General features: G+C 42.2%; 1 protein-coding gene across 2 annotated transcripts in view; it reads left to right on the top strand.

The window, feature by feature from the left end:
• Positions 1 to 19,453, top strand: part of ATL2 (atlastin GTPase 2) — a 43,034-nt gene extending 23,581 nt beyond the window's left edge. For both annotated transcript variants that reach the window (XM_026110544.2, XM_064510098.1), the window contains exons 3-13: positions 1,068 to 1,202; positions 2,492 to 2,596; positions 3,742 to 3,792; positions 6,343 to 6,399; positions 7,358 to 7,450; positions 7,729 to 7,867; positions 8,727 to 8,854; positions 11,309 to 11,365; positions 12,618 to 12,689; positions 15,310 to 15,741; positions 17,464 to 19,453. In XM_026110544.2, coding sequence (XP_025966329.1) covers positions 1,068 to 1,202; positions 2,492 to 2,596; positions 3,742 to 3,792; positions 6,343 to 6,399; positions 7,358 to 7,450; positions 7,729 to 7,867; positions 8,727 to 8,854; positions 11,309 to 11,365; positions 12,618 to 12,689; positions 15,310 to 15,741; positions 17,464 to 17,583 — 1,389 coding nt within the window. In that variant the 3' untranslated portion in view covers positions 17,584 to 19,453. The remainder of the gene's footprint in view (positions 1 to 1,067; positions 1,203 to 2,491; positions 2,597 to 3,741; positions 3,793 to 6,342; positions 6,400 to 7,357; positions 7,451 to 7,728; positions 7,868 to 8,726; positions 8,855 to 11,308; positions 11,366 to 12,617; positions 12,690 to 15,309; positions 15,742 to 17,463) is intronic.
• Positions 19,454 to 20,253: the final 800 nt, after the last annotated feature.

Here is a 20,253-nt window from a genome sequence, read left to right on the forward strand (position 1 = left end):
GTCTCCTCTGGGCAGTTGACAAATAGATTAAACATCTGCCTTTGTTCTGCCAGTGTGGTGCCTTCTAACCTGGAAATAAAGGCTTTTCCCAAAGCCCCTCATCAGTTAAACTGCTGTATCTGCTTACCACTGCTTTCTTCCACAATTTTGTTGTTATAAACCTACTGTGAGTGAGAATTCCTCAGAGCCTGTTCCTGCTCTTCACCTTCCCCAGTACATAATGGCATTTCTGGGTTGAAGCTGGTGGTTATATAATGGCTGGAATCTTGTGTTTGAGCCACTACTCCTTGTGTTGTCTGTCCTTGAGGACCAAAGACCTCATTTTAGTACCATGAGCTATACTGCTAACTGCAGATTGTGCTTGACTCTGACAGCCTTCCTTGAAATGGATGACTTGCAGATAAACTTCTAACAGGAATGGTTTTATTGATGTGTATCAGACTGTCAGCTAGACCTTTTCTCTTGAATCCTAATCACTTAGGAAAAAATACTTTGTAACTGACTTAAATATGGGTTGTAGGTCCCCTAGTCCTTGCCTGTTTTCTCTGGGTTCTGGAAATGGACTTCTGCAATCTTGTGCTGCCTCTCTGTGCAGGGTTTTGAGATGCTTGGTTTCAGCAGTTGACCTATTTGTGAAGGAGAAGGAAGGGATTAAGTCAAGTTCAGGGTTGTGTTGTTACCCCCTCCTGCTGAGGTTTAGCTGTTTCTGTAGTTAAAATAAGTGCTGTTTTAAAATTAAATTTTGAAAGGAAGAGTGCGAGTCATGTGAAATGGAATTGGTGGGCAAAATTGAGCTCTTCTCATTTTGGCTCTGAGTGCTTGAGATCTAAAGGCCGTGCACGTGCACCCTTCAGTGGCAAGCTGGGCAACGGTTGGAATATAGTAGACTGCGAAACAATCTCTCTGTGGGTGATTCTTGAAGTAGAGCAGAGTACACTGTGCTTTTATATTTTGGGTAGCGTTGGTAGTCTCTTCTGATGAAAATGGCAGAATAAGGCGGAAGTCTGCTAAACCATCACTTGAGAAAATCTCTGCTGTGGTATTAAGTTTCTCTTCTTGTTTTGCAGACTTCTCCTTGCTGGATAGGTGGAAATACTGAGCCATTGACTGGGTTTACATGGAGAGGTGGATGCGAACGGGAAACCACCGGCATTCAGATTTGGAGCGAAGTGTTTGTAATTGACAAACCCAATGGGACAAAGGTAAGTGCTCAGCTTAAATAGGTGTATTTAGAGAGAGGGTTTTTTCTCTTTTTGCCTCTGAATTTAGCTCTAATGCCATGGGTTTAATGGAGACAGTTCACACATCAGTTGCTTCCCTTTACATTCAGTAGCTGTAAAATGTATTTGGAAACTTGATATCAGTGCAAGTATGAGCTTTCCCGCTGGCTTGTAAGATTCAGTCTCCAGCAATATTCCCATCTTGAGAGTATGTTATTTTGGCAGAAGACTACCTTTTCTAGGCTGATGGGTGGGTTATCCTGTGGATGTTGTAAAGCTGTTTATAGAAATGATGGCTATAAATACTGCTTTTAGACAGGGGCTCGGGTGAGAAGAGCTCTGTTGCAAAAACTGTCTTTGAGAGATGAGAGCAGGTTGTAGCTGTGTTCTAGGGAAATCCAATGGATGGCTATATGTATTGGAAACCTAGCTTTAGTGTCTGGAAGGTGGATCTTCCGCATAGTCTAATGGGTCGTGCATAAATGGAAGAGGCTTGATCATCCAGTCTAACAGGGATAAACAGCATTAACACTATTCTAATGAAAACTAGTGCATCTTTTTTTTCTTTAAGTCAATTTAATTTCAAAGTCTGGTTTTGTGTTTTATCTTTATGCTGAAACAAAATTTTAATGTTGTTAGTAATCTTTTTTACTCCAGAATATTTTCCGTACATTTTCAGTTATTTACCCCCTCCTGAACCTTAACTCCTTGATCAATTAACTTTCACAATCTTTGCATTGCTGAAGTGCAAAGGAAATGCCTGATGGCCAGTTAATATGGAACACTGATCTTAAATAGACAGTGGCTTACAAAGATGTACAGAAGGCTTTGTCAGATCTCACAGCTAACCAAACAGCTCACTAGCTACAAAACAGTTGTGAAGATCTGTCTGTGCTCCATGAAAAATCACTCATTTGTTCTTGCTTATCAATCATCCCTAACTGAAAGAGAAGGGAATTGTAATAGATTCCAGTGAGGGGAGTTGGACAGATTAATTTTTATTACTAAGATCTCTTCATTCCTTCTCATTCTAGGAGACAGTATCAAGTGCCTTACTTTCTTCTGAAAATGATTATTTTAAGACTTTTTTTATTATAACTTTCTCGCACTTGGCTCTAACGAGCTGAGCTGGACTGTCAACTGAGACTGAAGTCCATAAGTAGATATAGGGGCAGGGATTTTTTCTATTTGAATTAGAATTTATCCCAATGACCTGGAGTTTGCAAGTGTAACAATTTGGTTAATTATTGCTGCTCTCTAAAAATCTCTAGGTTGCTGTACTACTCATGGATACCCAAGGTGCCTTTGATAGCCAATCCACTATCAAAGACTGTGCAACGGTTTTTGCTCTGAGCACCATGACGAGTTCTGTCCAGGTGAGAATACCTGTGCTGGCAAATGATGGCAGCTGTAAAAACCCTCTAGCCTGAATAAGCAAAGAATATCTTGCTAGCCATGCTTTGACAGTTCACCTGTGTATTTTCTTCCAGCTGCTATTTAAGCTTTCATACTTAATGTCTTGTTTTCGGTGTAGTATAGATAAGTTTCTCTTCAGAATCAGGTTATCTAAGGCCAAGTTGGATTAAACTGCTGACTAAACTGGGGAGTCACTGACACAGATGTTAAAGTACCAACCACTTCTGTATGGTTGTATTACAGAAGCTTCTCAAAGTTTAGATGATGTAGCTAAGGGTGACATTACACTGAACTGCCTAACCTGCAACTGCTGCTACTGTTAAACTTCTGACAACTGTCTTTCACTATGGAACATTAAGGCATAAACCTAGGAGTTTTGGGCAAAAGTGAGTGTGTGTGGTGTTTTTTTTTTGTTTTGTTTTGTTTTTTTTTTTTTGGAATGTCAGGTGAACTTGTTCCGACTAGCTACAACATCCAAAGTAACAGGAGTACACAGAACACGACTTTTGCCTTCTGTGTTTTTGGTTCTTGTGGTTAGGATAAGCTGTGGATCACTGATTCATCTTTGAGCATACTGCTGTGTTGGTACTAAAGCAGTCGCGAGCTCCCCAGAGAGGGTCCCACTTCTAAAGTTTAAATCTCTGGGGTATGCTTTAAAGCAAACGAAGCTGATGAACCAACTGCCTACCTGTTTCCTTGTCTGAGGTGGTGCTGCTGGAGCACTGCATCCTGGAACACTTAGATTTGAGGATGAGAAATGGACATGTCCTTCTCCAGCCTCTTCTTTCTTAACCATATGGTGATTTGAAGCATTCAGTAGTCTTCTCAGGTTCCTTTATAGTTTGCTCCCTCAGAAAGAAACTGTCCTAAGTAGGATTAGGAAACATAAATAGTCGTCAGCAGTTTTGTCTCTAGCACTGGGTATATGGAGTGACAATTTTTTTTGAGATGCTGTCTGTGACACCATTCTAGAGGCTGACTTTTGAATTGCTAGTCCTTTTTGGAGGTGGTAAAAAGTTTCAAGATCTCTGAAAGAGACTAAATGAATGTAAGATAAATACAGTGTCTCAAGTTACACTGTAATTCCTCTAGCTGTCTCTTGCAGGTATACAACTTATCCCAGAACATTCAGGAAGATGACCTTCAACACTTGCAGGTAAGAGTGTGCTGACTTTACATTAAGCTGCTTCTGGACTGACAGTCTTGAAATTGTTCTTGAAATTACTGCTAGCCTAACTATGGTTTGTGAGATTGCCTGCTTCTCTACAAAATACCGAAGCTGACCTGATATTAAAACTTTTACTGCTGGTAAGTTACTGACATCAATGCTACGGATGTGATGATACTTTTGCTATATCAGGATAGGGATAAAAGTGTACAGGCTTCCAGTTTGGTTAAGTTGTTGCTTTCTAGTCTCATTTTTATATGGGAGCAGGCTCTAAATTCCTGAAAGGATGAGAATGGGAAATAGTTCATGAAAGCACCTTAATGAGAAGCTTCCAGTGTAGTTGCTTTCATAAAACAGGAAATGATATGGTATTTCATAACCAGTTTCTAAGGAAAGATGGAAGCATGGGTCAGGGCAGAAAGAATATCTTCTACCCAGAAGTCTTTAGTTTTTTCAACAGAGAAACTTCCACAGGGTTTTGTGTTTTAGCTTAGTAATTAAACCAGGAAAGAACTGTCCTCTCTGTACTCTGGGGTTTTCATGCTCAAACAGAACATTGTGGCTAGAGGCCACTGAATTTTGGCTTCATGTGAATGGTACAAGAGCCTTATCTCCTTAACTTTAAACTCGTAGCTTTAGAGGGTAGCTTGTGTGTTAACAAATACCAGGCTGTGTGATTGCCCAGGCCGTGACCTTGTCACAGCTTAAAACGGTTCTGTGTGTCTTCTGATTGAAAGGACTCCTGTCTTGTTCAGTGCTGCAAAAGACTGGCTGCCAATACTGGGAGTAGTAGTGCGCTGTCTAAACATAGTCTTGTGATGCTGCTCTCAGTTAAGAGTTGTATTACTGGGCCAAAGAATCCCAAACAAAATAAAACAAGCTTTAGTTAAATATTTGAAAACCTAGGCTTTCCTGGTGACTCTGGTCCTTTTGACAGCCTCAATCCATTCTGAAAAGGGCTATCCCTTTTTCTTATATTGGAGGGTGAGGTTTGGGGAAAGGAAGGGAAGAGCATCAAATGTAAGCAGTGGGGAGAGGAGACCTATGCATTTAAAAGTTGCAGACAAATCTTGGGTTGAGGGAAGGAAATGGGTGATTCTAAAATATTCTTAATCTCTGGCTGTGTTTTGTCAAATAGCAGGGAAATGAACAGGATAGGGAATCAGGATCTTGGGAACAAGCTGCTGTCATGTGGATAGTTGACCACTTCAGAGCTGCTTTATGCTCAGGGTGACAAGGGCTTTTGGAAGTTCTCTTGGGGTAAATCAGTCTTGTTTGTGCTCTGACACCCTTGTGATCAACACAGGGGAAACTTGGTCTCTTAGCCATGAATTCATTTGAGGTGCTGTGGCAGTGAGTTTAATGCAGAGGAACCATTGCCATGTTCTAAAGGGTGCTGGTTGCTTCTTTCATCCTACCCTATGAGATCTGTAAAGGGACTATTAAAGAGTGACAGCTGACAATATTGACCTCTGCCAAAACAGGTAGCACAATCAAATATTTGGTACTGTTCAGCAACTGGTGTGTTCTTATGGGCTTGCCGGCCAAAACTGAGCCCAGTAAAGGAGAATGCTGCTGGTACTAAGATGGTGAAAGCAACCAGGAGAAGACAGCTAACCCCTTCCTTTATGCTGGAAGGAAAGGATGCTTGCTCTTGGAGGACTGTAGAATCATCCTAGCTAATACTTTCCATTTGCTTTTGGCAGAGTAACTACAACTGAGTTATTTCATACTGACATGCTCCAAGCTTATTTAACAGTGGTGAGGTGTAGCATCATGTAGCGCACCTGCCAGCGTCGAGATGTGTACTCTGCAACACAAGTTAATGCAAAAGACCAGCAACTTTTTAGGTTGAGTTTCTTGTGTAGCTAATGTTGAAAGATCTATATTGCTTGTCAAGACAATTAAGTGGAGGTTGATTCATTCCTTCCCCATTGCCCCTGAGAATTTTCCTGGTAAAATGGAAAACACATTTTGCTCTTTGATATTTGATCAGGCGCCGCCTTTTTCTTCAGTCTCTTATGCAGGGTGTGGTGACTTTGAAGCCTGGGTTGAAACAACTATGAGTTAAGGTCACTGGCTGGAGTAGAGATTTCAGATGCTACTGAACTTGGCTTCTGTTTAAATGTCTGGTACCTTAGCTGTAGCCAAGTTCCTCAAGATTTCTAAGAGTAAATCTTTTGTGGGAAGTAAGGGGCAAATGTTTTGTCAGCTGGAGATGGACAGGCTTACCTACTCCTTAGCCTAGGAAACAAATGTTGGAAGCTGGCTGGCTGAGAGGCACAGCTAGCTTTTCCCTGAGAATTGCCCCCAGGCCACCCACTTGGAGCTGAGGTGTGGTGACGGTTTTGAAAAGGCATTGTGAAACCAGTGGCAATTATCCGTCTCCTTCCTGAGGATTGGTGTGCTCGTTCTTGACCTTCTCAATCCATAACAGGCTTTAAAATTGGATGCTTTATTTTCTAGTGACAAAATGGAACAACTCACAATACAAAAATGTGTGTTTGTATAACATCCTTACACTCTTCTTTCTATCAGTTGTTTACAGAATATGGAAGGCTAGCGATGGAAGAAATTTATCAAAAGCCGTTTCAGGTAAGTATACATGTTAAATGGATCTTAAATGTGTAGGAAATGATTTCAAGATAGTTTGAAGAGAAATTATTTGGGCTGAAGCTGGTCTGCTCTTTAAGACTGGTTTTCCTTCCCTCTCATCATATCTTTTGGCAAGAACAGTGGAAAAAATCGTGATGATGATCACATTTTGGGCAAGTACAGCTTTGTGCCTGAGGTATAAGGCAGAAAAGGAATGAAAGCAACTGATATGCTCATGTCCCAGAGAAAGATGTTTCACACTTCCTTCCTACTCATTTGTTATTCTTTGTGGTCTTTGCTTGCAATGCATGGTTGTGAGTATAGGTTATACAGACACAAAGTAATATTTTTGAGGAAGACCACACTATGTCACTGAAGGATCACTGACTTCACTGTTCAAAGTCTGAAAACTGCTAGCATCTCCTGGCTGTTTGCTAGACCAGAGAAGGGTTTGAGTCTTCTTCCATTTAGTGGAGACAGAGACTGAGCTCCCTTCCAGCCTGAATTATCCTTTGATCCTCGTCCTATAAAGGTACTAGGTGATTGCTGCTTGTGGTGAATTTTCTGACTTGTCTGGAATATTCAGTCTGCAAGCTTAAGAGGCCTCCATGTCCTCATGATTTTTGGCCCAGGCAAGATGCTGTCTTCAAGCACCTCATTTGATGTAAGAGTAATGTTAAGACTTGTTTGATATGCTCAGCTGATGGGAGAGAGGATCCCTCTGGGATAGCAGAAGGCAGACCCATGCAATAGGGAAGCTAGCTCTTCTCTGAAAGAAAGTGCGTCAAGAAGTTGCACCCTTTTTTAACAAGTACTTGCATAACAGAAGTACAAGGATGCTTCATTTAGACCAGGCAGGGTTAGAATTTTTTTGTTATTTGCAATAATAACTTGCGTGGTAGAGTTCTTGATCTTGGGAAAGATGCAAACTATTCACCACTGTTCTCTTTCTGTACAGACGTTAATGTTCTTAATTAGAGACTGGAGTTACCCTTATGAACATGCATATGGTTTGGAAGGAGGAAGAAAATTCCTAGAGAAAAGATTGCAGGTAAGTTGTTATTTCCAGTAGTCCTAATGTGGTCTTTCAAACAAAGTGCCTCCTTAGGATCAAGATGATGATGCACTATGGGCATTTTTGTGCTAATACAAATTACAAATACTGTAATGCTCTACTTGTGTGTGGAGTTCTGAGGTTTAGAACTCTAAATCTTTAGGTTCAGAAGTGAAAGCTTAAACCCACTTCTTTGCTCTTATGGCTTTTATCCTGATGTTTAATATTGCTTGCAGTTCTGGAAAACTACTAGCACTCCTTACTAATTTTTTCAGGTAAAGCAAAACCAGCATGAAGAGCTACAGAATGTAAGGAAGCATATTCACTCCTGTTTCAGTAACCTTGGCTGTTTCCTGTTGCCACACCCTGGTCTCAAAGTTGCAACAAATCCAAACTTTGATGGGAGGTTGAATGGTAGGAAGCTTTCCATTGTGTCTGTCTCGATACAGATTACTGAATTTCTTGTTTTCTTATAGTACGGAAGTTCAACAGTGAAGTGGTTAGGTACTGAAATGCTTGATTGGGGGAAAATGTAAGGCTGAAAGGTGAAAACATGGAATCCAAAAATGCATATTGCATGTTCTCCTCTTTAATGGTTTAAAGGTAGAGCAATTAAGCACACACAGGAATGGATCTTTCCTTCTTTCCAGCTGTTTGTAATCTGGTAACTTGAGATACACTTGAAAGTCATTAAATAAGGAGTCCAAAGATGAGAATTCATAACATTGAAGACTTCCTTTTTTTAAGTAGAAAGGCTTTTCTGTAAGAAGAACTAGCTAAGCCAAAGTTTGAAACTAGTGACTTAAAAAAAATCCAAAGGTTAAACATTCCCAACTGCAGGCTTTTGCTATTGTAGAATAAGAGGCAGTCAGGATTCCTCCAATTACTGCTTGTCCCTCATGACAGGAATGCATCAGAGTGGCAAAGGGTTTAAATAACTTACAGGTAGTAGGATGGCTACTAGGTCTGTGCTGAGGGCAGAGACCTGTGAGATTATTCTGTCGCTTTTGGTGTAATTGGTGAAATGCACTTGAAATTACAAGGACTAGGTAACCCTGTGTTCTCAGTCTCAATTTAAGATTTTGGAAATAGGTAGTACTTTTTTAAAGGCTTAAATACATATTATAGCTTTAATATGGTAGAAATGCAGTTATGAGTTTGAGGCTATGGATTTTGAAGGGTCATATTTTATCAGTGTTCATTTAGGAAATTGATTGAAATAAGATTGAAGAGACTTAACCACTTTTTTCTGAAACTGATTCAATTTTACTAGATATAGATGAAGATTTTAAGAAGGAGCTGCGAAATTTGGTGCCATTACTGCTTGCCCCTGAAAACTTGGTAGAAAAAGAGATTAGTGGATCCAAGGTCACCTGTAGAGATCTTGTAGAATACTTCAAGGTAAGCAAACTCACTAATTATTTTTGTTAATGGCTTAAAAGAAAGTATATTCTAATTATAGGTCATGTTGTTCCCGGAGAAGATAAGGTATCTAGGCTGACATTCACTGATAAGCTCACTTTATTATTTTCATTTCATTGCTCTGACTTTCCAAAACTGGCACGCAGCTTCTTACCAGTATAACTCTTAGCAAGCTGCTATTGGCAAAATTGTGTGTTTTTGTTTTGTTTTTTTTGTAAGTAGGCTAATAATACTTCAAGTTCTATTAGATGGAGTGCTTTTTGTCAAAATTCTAGTTTTTGTCTGTATATGTTATGTCTTTAAAGTTGGTTCTCATCTAGATTGAACAAAGAGAGAGCCAGCTCTTACGCTTCTAGGTATGCAGTGAAAATTTTGGATCACTTTTTTCCTCTTTTTTTTAACATGCAAGAAAGATACTTTCTGAACACTTGCATTTTATGTCACCATTTTATGCTATGAAATATTTGGGTATGATACTTGCAGCTGTTAGACTCCTGAGCTGTTTTGGTATCACGGTGACACCAGCAGAAATGTGATAACATAATCCCTAGATCACCAGGAATTGGTCTAGTGTGTGTAACTTTTTTTTGAATTGGAATGACTTAGACAGTTGGCTTCATGGGAGAAAGTAGTGCTCATTCCTGAAGATGTTAATTTTGCATAAGTACTTTTGAGCCTGCATGTCAAAGGCAGGACAGAGTTGTGCTGATATCAGGGAAGTAGTTACATAAAGGAGGAATCTGAGACTAGAACTCTAACATTAGTAGAATAAAACAGCTTTATAAATGAAACGTGTGAATTAGGCAGAAGTCGGGGCTGCTCTGACAAGTACAAAAATGGCTCTCTGAAGCTTGCATGTTCAGTCTCTATTACATGGTTGCATACTACTTTTTGTTCCACTTCCTTCTCCAGTAAGACCTGGTCCTATATGGTGCAGGGGTTGAATATGTGCTAGCAGTAAGGACTGCACCCAGAGAAATGTGTGACACCCCACCTATTGAAAAGCTGCCTGGTTCATGTTGCAGCATCCAGTCTGTGAGCAGTGATGCAGGGTGCTATGGAAACGCTGTAACGTAACTAAAGAGGACTGCTCCCTTGTGACTGTATCTAAAGCTGAGGTTGTGAAGGCTGAGTTGGAAATTGGAGGGCCTTTACTCAGAGGAAATAGCTGCAAAAGCCAGGAGGGTGCCAAGGGAACAGAGTCCTGTATAACACTATACATCTATGTAGGTTGTCCTACAACCTAAAGCAGTGGGTATATAAGGACTCTGATGACTTTGCTCCTGCTTTATGGAAGAGATCTCCAGGGCTGAGGCTTGTAGGCAAGCAGGGAAGAAGCAGTAGTAGCAGAGAGGAAAACGTGCCCAGCCTCTGGAGGGCTGCCGCTTGCCTTACTGGGTCAGCTTGCACAGCTTGTCCAAAGGCCTGAGATACCTGCTGCTGCCTACTTTGGGACAAATTGGACAAGGAGGCAAAGAGCTGTGCTCTGGGGCTGGGGCATGAGCCATTTTGAGGGCTGGAGAAGAGGATGCAAGGGATGTCCTCTTCCAGCCTTCCCAAATCCTGGTGAAAGGGCACCTGAAGGTAAGTGGGGTGGGAAACAGAGACAGTCTGCCCGCTTGGCTTCCAGCAGTGTTGGCAGCTCAGCTCTGTCTCCATTAGTGCTTTGGACTACCTTTTTATTACCCTGTTCCCTCCCACACTCTAAAGGAGCAAGGTGTGGAGGAATGTAAATACTTCTCCTTCCAGCAGCAGCAGGTGTTTGGACAGACCTTAACAGAAAGATTGTGTGAGATGACAGTGAAGACAACTATCTTTTGGGGGAAGAAGATTGCCTGTCTAGCAGAAACTTTCAGATATGTTTGAGGAAGAAGCCTGCTCTCCAGTCTGCTGCTTCTTGAGAAAGTGGCTGTGTCTCATCAAGGTGCTGCTCTGCCAGGCCCTAGCCTCAGATGCACAGACCTTCCATATTTGAGAGATGGAAGCTTCTGTTCTGGAGTGGAAGGAAGAGTCTCTGAAAGTAAAAACATGTACCAGCAAAGCTTCATGGTCCATTGGGGCTTGTATGTTAAGAAAAACCTGTCAGCAGCTGTTTAAAAAGAACTGTTTTGATACAGAGATGAACAATGTATTTCTAATACTAATAAAAGCATGTTAATTGATGTGCTTGGTTAAAGCATTGCTTCTGCTTGCTAAAATTGGAGGTTATCAGGGATGCCTTCATGTCAGGTTTCAGGAAAGTAAAGGGATTAAAGCAGCAGGGACAAATGTGTGAATGCTGCCTTCTATGTATGGAGAAACTTGCCCAACTGAATAGTTAAATTAGTTCTTAGCAATAATCCTATGGGCTGTATCTTTGTACTATTCTTCTTTTCTCCCTCCCCTCAATCATAAATGCTTAGAATAAACATTCTTTTTTTTCCTCCCCTTTAGGCTTATATTAAAATCTATCAAGGAGAGGAGCTACCTCATCCAAAATCTATGCTCCAGGTATTGTATTTTCTTTCAAATAACCTGATAGAAGATGTGCACTTCATAAATTCTTTGCAATTGAAGGTCATGACTACTGGGAGTCTGAAGTTCCTGCTCACAGAGCTGCAGTTTTTTGAAGGAGCTGTGTACTTTTAAAGCCATTGGAATAGTGTAGCCTGGGTATGTGTTTACGTCTTCCCCCAGTACTGTCTACCAAATGGAGCAGGGTTATAGTTGGTTGATGGCTTTTTCAGCTGCTTCAATTTTTAAACATGTTTCTGATAACTTATCTGTTAGTGTCTTTCAGACCATACTCGGAGGGCTTTTAGATTGAGATAAAATGGAGCTGCAGAGAAAATGGAGAAAGTATAAAGTAGCTAATGCCGCTGTTTCAGTCTTGGGCTCCGTTGTGGTGTATGTGGGTTTGTTAGATTGGATAACTGCACTGAGGTTTCTTTTCTAGGTTGATACAAAGAGGATGTAATCAGCTTTAAAGCAATCTGAACACAAACTAATTGTATGAAGCTCTGTGTCAAGTGCTCCAGTTGTTTGGAATGACAAGCTTTTGCCAAAATGCAGGCTTTGGGGCTGATTTTAACCACTTTGTGTTTGGAAGAGTGAGGTTTTCTTTGGAGCTGCTTCTGTCAGTTCATTAAGAATCGATTCTGCTCTGGCTATCTTCTGGTCCTTCAAGGAACCAGTTCTTTAGACTTTTGGGGGGTTCAGAAAACTTGTCCCAGTGAAACAAAGGCTGTCATCACTTCCTCTTAGCACGCTGTAAATGCGGCTGTGAGATGCAGAAGATGACATCTTGCAGTATTAGTTAGAATAACTGTCCCCCACATGGACCCAGGTTAAAGGTAATCTTGAGTTCGTACAAATTCTGACACCAAAACTGCATGTATGTACTGTAGAAGTAACATCAGCCTACTTGCTGCTTTCCTCACAAGTAATGGTGTATCAGGATTAATGCCTGATAGTTGAGAGATCCTTGTTTGGTTGCTCACAGTAGAGCATTCGGAAGAGATTACTGATGATGAAAAGACTGTACAAGCATCTGGGAGTTTCAATCTACAGCTGTACTAGAAAGCTGGGGAAAATTTCCTCCTAGTTCAGTAATCTGTTTTAGTATATATCACTGTTTGTTCACGTGGGGGATTTTTTGTAATTTGAGGCTTTGGAGGTTATAGGGGGACATTGGGTAATGTAACTGCATATATGTAACTAGTCAGTAATGCTGTAACCATAGATCGTGCTCAATGTCTTCTAGGCAACGGCTGAAGCGAACAATCTTGCTGCTGTGGCAGGAGCAAAAGACTTGTACAGTAAAGGCATGGAGCAGGTATGATCACATAACTTTAACTGCCTACATGCAAATACAGGCCTTCAGTTTTAATGTTGTGCTAAATGTTGGTTGTATGCACATTAATGGAGAAAAGTAGCTCAGTGTCAGGACTTCTGATACAGCAAAACCAGGATGCCTTGAGATGGAAGATGGTGGGGAGGTATGGGGTGGGAGTGTCTGTAAGATAACTATCTGTTAGTTTCCCCTGCTGCTCCTGACTGATGTCTTAAGATCCTATAATGTGAAATGGGCGAATAGAGGGAGAGATGTTTGCTAGGTCTGATCTTGAGCATGCAGGGCCACATGAGGGTAATCTCACTTCTGAATGGTAGTCACTCATTAGCTGCAAAAATGTGAAATGTGAAAAACTTGAAATGCAAAAATTGTTCTGTCTGAATAGGCTGTATATGTAACTTCCTACTCACTGCCTCTTGGAGACAGTGACTTATACTGCTTTAAGCTGATTGTCTGGATGGATGTGGTGCTTCAACATAGTGGCATGCAAGGATTTATCATGGGGGATTCTGAGAAGTCACCTGTCTTGCAAAGCTTAACAGGAATCTTTCCTATACTTTACCACAGGAAAAGACCAGTAGTTGTGATAATATGCTGTAAGCATAGCTTCCCATTACTGGACTAATTCTGACCTTAATCTCTGAAGTAGTTTTCCATTTTGAAATCAGTCTAAGGCTGAATGCTAGGGGCAGACCAGCTAGCTTGTTAGCAGCCCGTTTTGAGAACGCTGTGCTGGCGTAGGACTCCATCACTTGTTTCCATTTTAGAAAATCTCTTGAAATAGTAAATGGCTTGTTTATAACAAATGACAAGTCTGCTTTGCTATCCTGAATCTTTACTGGCTGTTGAGATACTGTAGTTGTAAGACTTTTTACTTGGGCAAAGAATAAACAGGAACAGATGTTTTCTTAAACAGACTTTGTTTCCATAGTAATGTTCTCCAGTACTGTGTATTTTTATATCACTGTGGAGATAAACACAAATGTCTTAAATCAGTTTTTAGCCAGACTTCTGAGAAGATCTTTAATGTGACACACATCTGAAATTTTTGATGCTAGAAACAGAAATAAGTGTGAACTCTTATATTGCTTACTACAGATAGATAGTTCTTACTCTGGCTTCTGAGTTCCTCTCATGAGCCAAAGCCCTGTTTTGCTGAGTGTGCACAAACAAAATACTGTCCCTGCCATAATGACCTTAAATGTAAGGGACAACAGGTGCAGGCACAGAGTATGAGAAGACAGTGTCAGTATTTATCTGCATGGCAAGCAGTGGTCTTGATGCATCAGCAGCTCCTAGTGTTCAATGCTCTAAGCAAAGTGAAGAGACACTTCTGGAAGATGAGAGACTAGTAGCTGTTTTCCAGGGAGTTCTGCCAGATGTGGAGGACTGTACTAAGGAAAAAAAAATACAGGACTGCAATGAGGAAAAAGCAGAAGAGTGCTTGTTAAACTCAAAAGGGGCAGCGGGCAGTCAGCATCTTGACCATCACTGAGATTTGCTATGAAGAAGCTAGCCAGTGAAGCCATGCATTTTTGGGAGGCAGAAAAGGGTAGCTGTAGGCTGGGGAAGTGATCCTTTCTGGGGCCTGCTGAAAGGTTAGCAGCAGGAGAAAGCTGGTTGTTGCTGTGCTCAAGACATGAGATAACAGGCACTGCTTTAGGAGTCTGCCTTGTGCCAGGAGAGGGAAGGCCGTACCTTGATGACATACAGAAGGTATCTTCAGTCTTCAGACATAGTCTGGCCATAAGAGCCTAGAGGAGTTGGATCTGATCTGCCCAGTTCATATCATAGTAATGGGCTAGGTAATCTCTAACTGTAGTCCTTAAGAGGTCAGAAGTTGGTGTTGCAGAGTAGGAGTCGGCATCTGACCATTTTCATGCCCACACTGGTTCAGGGAGAGGCGGATGGTGGGTGTCCGCATCATGTGTGTGCATCTGAGTCTGTGGTCTCTTCCCTTCAGCAGAAACATACTCTCACAAGTTGATCTGAATCAAGCCTAGAAAGACAGTCTAGTGAAGAACAGGCTAAAGATATTGTCAGCAGCTAGTTTTTGTTAATACATATTGTCTGGTACGTTTTGGAGCCTGCTGGTAGAAACTGAGCAGCAACAAGCAGGAGCTTTTTGAGTGCTAGTGGGGCAAGTCTGATAGATTTTTTGCCATGTTCAGCACTGACCCTCTCACTAAGGTGGGTGACCTAGAGTGAAAAACTGAGGGGAGGGGTTGCAGTGTTCAGAGTGCTCCTTAACTTTCCTCGAGCCAAACTCGCTCCCCCTCCTAGCGTTCCTTGTTCCATCCTGTTACATAAAGACCAATGTTACAACTGATGTGCTGTGATTTTGGGCTTGCTCAAAGGGAAGGGTTGAAAAAGCTAGTTCTGTCGCATGTGATATCTGTTTGGCCATATCTAAAGCAGAGACTTCTGCAGTGCAGAGTGAGAATCCCTCTAGCTGCTTTGCTTGAGACAGGACTCTAGAGCTTACAGAGCCAAGAAAGCAGCAGGAGTTAGTCTGAGAGGGGGGCAGTGAGGAGCAAGTTTGCTTTCTGGACAGCAGAAGATACTCAGGGTGTGCTGACCCCGCCTCTGGTTGCTCCTACAGGTTTGTGGGGGAGATAAGCCTTACATTGCCCCATCGGACCTCGAGCGGAAGCACCAGGATTTCAGAGAGTCGGCTGTCCGGCAGTTCCGCTCGGTGAAGAAGATGGGAGGGGAGGAGTTCTGTCGGCGCTACCAGGACCAGCTTGAGGTGGAAATCGACGAGATCTATGCAAACTTTGTGAAGCACAACGATGGCAAAAACATCTTTTATGCTGCTCGTACCCCTGCCACTCTATTTGCGGTCATGTTTGCCATGTATATAACCTCAGGACTGACTGGGTTCCTTGGTATGAACTCCATAGCTACGCTGTGTAATCTCATAATGGGGATGGCTCTTATATCCCTTTGTACTTGGGCATATGTTAAGTACTCTGGGGAATTCAGAGAAGTTGGAACAGCCATTGATCAAATTGCTGAAGCTATATGGGAACAGGTTGGTATCTATTTCATGCAAAATCTTCCTTTCTTGAGTAAACATGTCAATTACAGTTTGTTTAGTGCTGTGTGTGAAAAGCTGGTCTAGATCTAATGGAGAATGACAGTTTTGCCAAAGGTAAAATCAGCTCAGAGGTATGAACGCCAAGTTCAGAAAGATGCCCACACAGAGAATATTAAACCAGCTTAGGATATCGTCAGTAAAACCGTGTTACTTACAGCCCTTGCCAAGTGCTCAGAGAGTAAGAGTGGAGGGACTCTTTAAAAATCTCTTTGTTGCAGAGCAAAGAATTCTGCTTTTAAAGGTAAGTTAAAAGCAGTGCACTCGTATTATGGTTGTGGCGGGTAAAGTATTTTGGGTGGTGCAAGGAGTGTGCAAGGCAACATTAAGCTTTGCTCCATCACCTCACCTGATGGTGTGGCACTGAAGGGCTAATTAGACTTCAGAAGAAAACTGGCTGGTGAATGGCCAGACTGACTGAGAGGAGGATGTACATCAGGTTTCTTCCTTCAGGAAGACTTGTGTTGTCTGTGAGACTTCAAGTAGCACAGTTGGTGCAGCTGCTGTTGCAAGAAGCACTTGCTAGACGTGAGTGTAAGAGTAGCAAAGCTGGAGGAGAGTTGTCTGTGCAGAGATCAGATTTTGCTGTCCAAATCCAATTGACACAGCTGTGCAAGTACAGCCATTGTGGAGATTTTTTTGGCCGACTCCTGTGTAGTGTTTGGAGCATCCCTCATAACAAAGTCCAGTGCCAGCAGGAGTGAAACACTTGGGTGTTGTCACTAGCATTAAAAGGGCTCTCTGAACTGAGCTGGGATGATAGGAAAAGGGGTCCTAGGGGTGCTAGCTCCTTGCTAGCAGGAGCATGCCTTTGTGTGGGCTAGAGGAAGGTTCCTTGTTTACAGTGTCTAAAAGAGCTTTCTGGTGGTGTTGGTACAGTTGTACATCACTGATAACGTGCAAAGCATCTATAGATCCTGGTCTGAGTTGCTCTGATGCTGATGATAGAATCTATTATATTGCATGTTCTTGCTGTTGATTTTTCTGAATCTCTACCTTTCTCTTCCCTCCTTGCTTCAGAGGAATCCCAGGAAGGTGAGAAGTTACTGGCAGTCAACTTTTTTTGAACTTAAACTTGACTTTTTCTGCTGCCTTCTAAGAGCCACTTTTCCTAACAGCTCAATTCGTGTTTTAGGTGTTTTCCAAACTCTTTGAAGTTCTTAGACGCCGAACGATTCGCCGTGCTCTTACATCAGTGCCGCGGCAGCGACTCTCATCCAACAATAACAAGAAGAAAAACTAGCCAGTATTTTTAACTTTCTTTCTGTATCTGAAGTGTTCACACTTATACATATAGGACAATAAGCTGGACCGTCTGGGCCGGTCTGCATAAATGCTGTAACCATACCAGACTGATGCTGCATAGAGGGTATGGAATTGCACATCCATCTTCTAGGAACTGTAAAATGGTTTGAATCAGTGAGATACTACTGTATAGGAGGGAAATCACTTGTGTCATAACATGTGACTGACTTAACATCATTACTGTAGCAGCAGAACTCATTTCTCTCTTCAGTTCATCATGCCAGTTTGTGTCAAACTTCATCATTCTAAGCTTTTTTCATCATTTCAAGTCTCATCTTTTTGTATTTTTTTTGTATTTTATTTTCCTTGGTTACCTCATTTTTTTTGTTTCTTTGCACATTTCTCATCCCACAGGTGTTGAAGCCCATGAGTGATAATTTGATGGAGGATCATATGAGGCAGTCTGTAAAAAACTCTATCAAAGCAGGCCTGACCGAGCAGGTGTCTCAGCATGCCAGACTAAAGACAGACTGACAGTTCATCTCCTCTTCAACTCTGCCCTCTCATCCTAGACATGCTTGCTGTACCATGAGAACTCAATAATAAAAAAAAATAAATAAATAAACCAAAGTTTACAATCAACTGTAGAAGTAGTTTAGTGTGACTGGCTTTGCAGATCGCTGCCATCACCTGGGAAGAGTAAGTTTGTCAGTGCTCTGCTTCTGAGACAAACTGGTGCTGTGGAGACCGCCGGGGGGGTGGGGGAGGGAAGGGTGCGTGTTTTAAGTATAGTCCTGGTGAACTGTGCACGTATGCGTTTGGGGTGTGGGAGGGCTCTTCCTCCCGTATTTGACTTGATGCAGTCTCTGGCTTACGAGTGGGAATCTGTCCTCTGCGGGAGGTATTTCAGGGAAGTGATGGTCAGACCCACAGCAGGTGCCCTCGACCCGAATGTACCTAGCTCTGCAACATCCCCTTGCCACTTCTAACTCGGGAGAGTTTGTGCGTAAGCGTACCACGCCGGTGAAGCCATTAGAGCCACTACATTACAATATGTATCTTGCTTTACTGCCTTTTATACCAGTGTTACACAAATGCATGTATTGGTTCCTCACGCAGCCGACGGCAGAACTAACTGTTGTAAGGGAGACCGTGGGTCAGAGCCTATGTTGTCTTGCCTTGAACTTGCAGACCTGGTCCCGAGGGAGATGCATATCAGATCTGAGCTGTCTTTTTCTGCAGTTTAGCCTTCATGTATATAATATTGCCATTAATTCTACTGGGGGAGAAATTCCATCCAAAAATGTTGCCTACAGCTACCAAGCAATGAGTTAGGATTGTCTGTACAGTGTGTTTAGTTTTTATTTTTTAAGAAATCACAGATAGGGCATGTACATGAAATATAAATATATAAATACGATTTTGTATCAAAGTTTTGTAGTTTATGGCAAAACCTGGTTCTGTGGTAGCTAAGTGCAGTCCCTGTAAAGGAATGTTTGTGGCTCATGTAAATGTGTGAATGCATCAACAATTTGAAGTTTTTGATATATTTGTGATATTTACCTGCCTTGAGCACTGCAATCTCTCACCCCCTTGGGAAAATCAGTGGGAATGTTTGTTGTGGAACTCTTGTCCTCTGTTGCATTTTAAAGTTATTTCCTGTAATTTATTTTCAGTACATGATTAAAATCAGTTGTGTATATATGAAATGAAATTTGTGCTTATTTTTAAAAGATGCTCACGTATGTATTCTACTACATAAACTATGTCAAATACTTATCTTGAGAGTTATATGAACAAATTGTCTGTTGTACTTCATAGCCTTCTCTTGAAGCTGATGCTCCCCTCGTGCTCGTCTCTGAAAGACGACAGATGTCTAGCTCCTCTCCCCTCCCTGTTCAGGGGAGCTTCCTGCCCTTCGGAAGGACGCTGCCTGACCTGGGGAGGTGCTTGTCAGCTTCTGCCCTCCAACAGCTCTGTCATTCTGAAACCTTGCTACAGCCTCTTAACTGATTTTTCACTCTTGACTAGATCACTATCAACTAAGGTATTTTCAGATGTGTGGAGGGTAAGGGCAGCTAAATAGTTAACTGTTGTCATTTGAGCTGGAAACGACTGTGTGCAATAGCTGTTTTTCGCATTCCTGAGTGGTAAGAGCTTCCATAGACTCTTGAGCTTCATCAGTCTCCCCCCTCTTGAATGAGGGAAATCATCTGTCTAGGACTAAAGCAATTGCACTGTGACTTTTTCACCCTAAGGAACTGCTAGGGAGTAGTGAAGTGACCTGTCCTCTGGCAAAGAGGGCTCAGCTCCAGGTGAATGATGGTGAAGATGAGGTAGGAATGTTGCATTTTATGATATCTTCTCTCAAAACTGTACAGATTAAATACTGTTGTTTAAACAATCTAATGGTTTTGGTGCTCAGTCTCTTTTCCTTATTAGTCAAAGGACTAAGGAGTCACAGGGGCAGCTTGGAGTGCCATGTGTGCCTTGCACCTTCCTGGAGAACGTGAGAGGCACCTTCCTGGAGAACGTGAGGCTGCACCATGCCCTGCTCGCCTTGCAGCGAGAGCAGAGCTGCCTGGGATGTGACACTAGTGAGCTGGGAGAAGCCTTCAGCTTTCCTTACACTCTGGTAGTAGAGGACTGAAACTGGCTGTGGGCGGGAGGGCTCTTGCAAATTTACTGCTTTATGGTTTGGAGATCAGTGGGGATAACTGCCCCCTCCCCTCTAGTCCTGAAGGTTTAGGTTTGCAATTGGTGTAGATGATGTGATTTTAAAAAAGGTTGTCTCTGCACATGCAAAGGAGCACAGAGGCCTGTGCCCCAGCTCTGCAGAGTGAAACCCAGCGCCAGGAACCGGCAAAAAGGCTCCAGAGCCCCTTTTGGGCTAGGGGTGGGAGGTGGGGTTACTACCTGCAGGGCTATGGGACGTGCTATGGCCTGAGAAGAGCACTTTGGGATTGCACAGAACTTGCTGTGGGCTGTTTCGGAGAGGAACCAAAGGCAGGGAAAAAAGAAGGATTAAGGTGACTTTTTGCAGGGAGGAACAAGCATTAGGGAAAATAAAGGGCTGAGGGGATAAAAGGGGCTGCTGGTTAGTACATGTGTCTGGTCATGCCCTGTGTGCAATCACTGCAGTCTGTGCTGTCTTTTCATTAAACTCTAGGTATTTTCCTGGGTGAAAGGACACTCTTCTGTGTC

This window comes from Dromaius novaehollandiae, chromosome 3 (assembly GCF_036370855.1).
Source record: "Dromaius novaehollandiae isolate bDroNov1 chromosome 3, bDroNov1.hap1, whole genome shotgun sequence".
NCBI classification, from domain to species: domain Eukaryota; kingdom Metazoa; phylum Chordata; class Aves; order Casuariiformes; family Dromaiidae; genus Dromaius; species Dromaius novaehollandiae.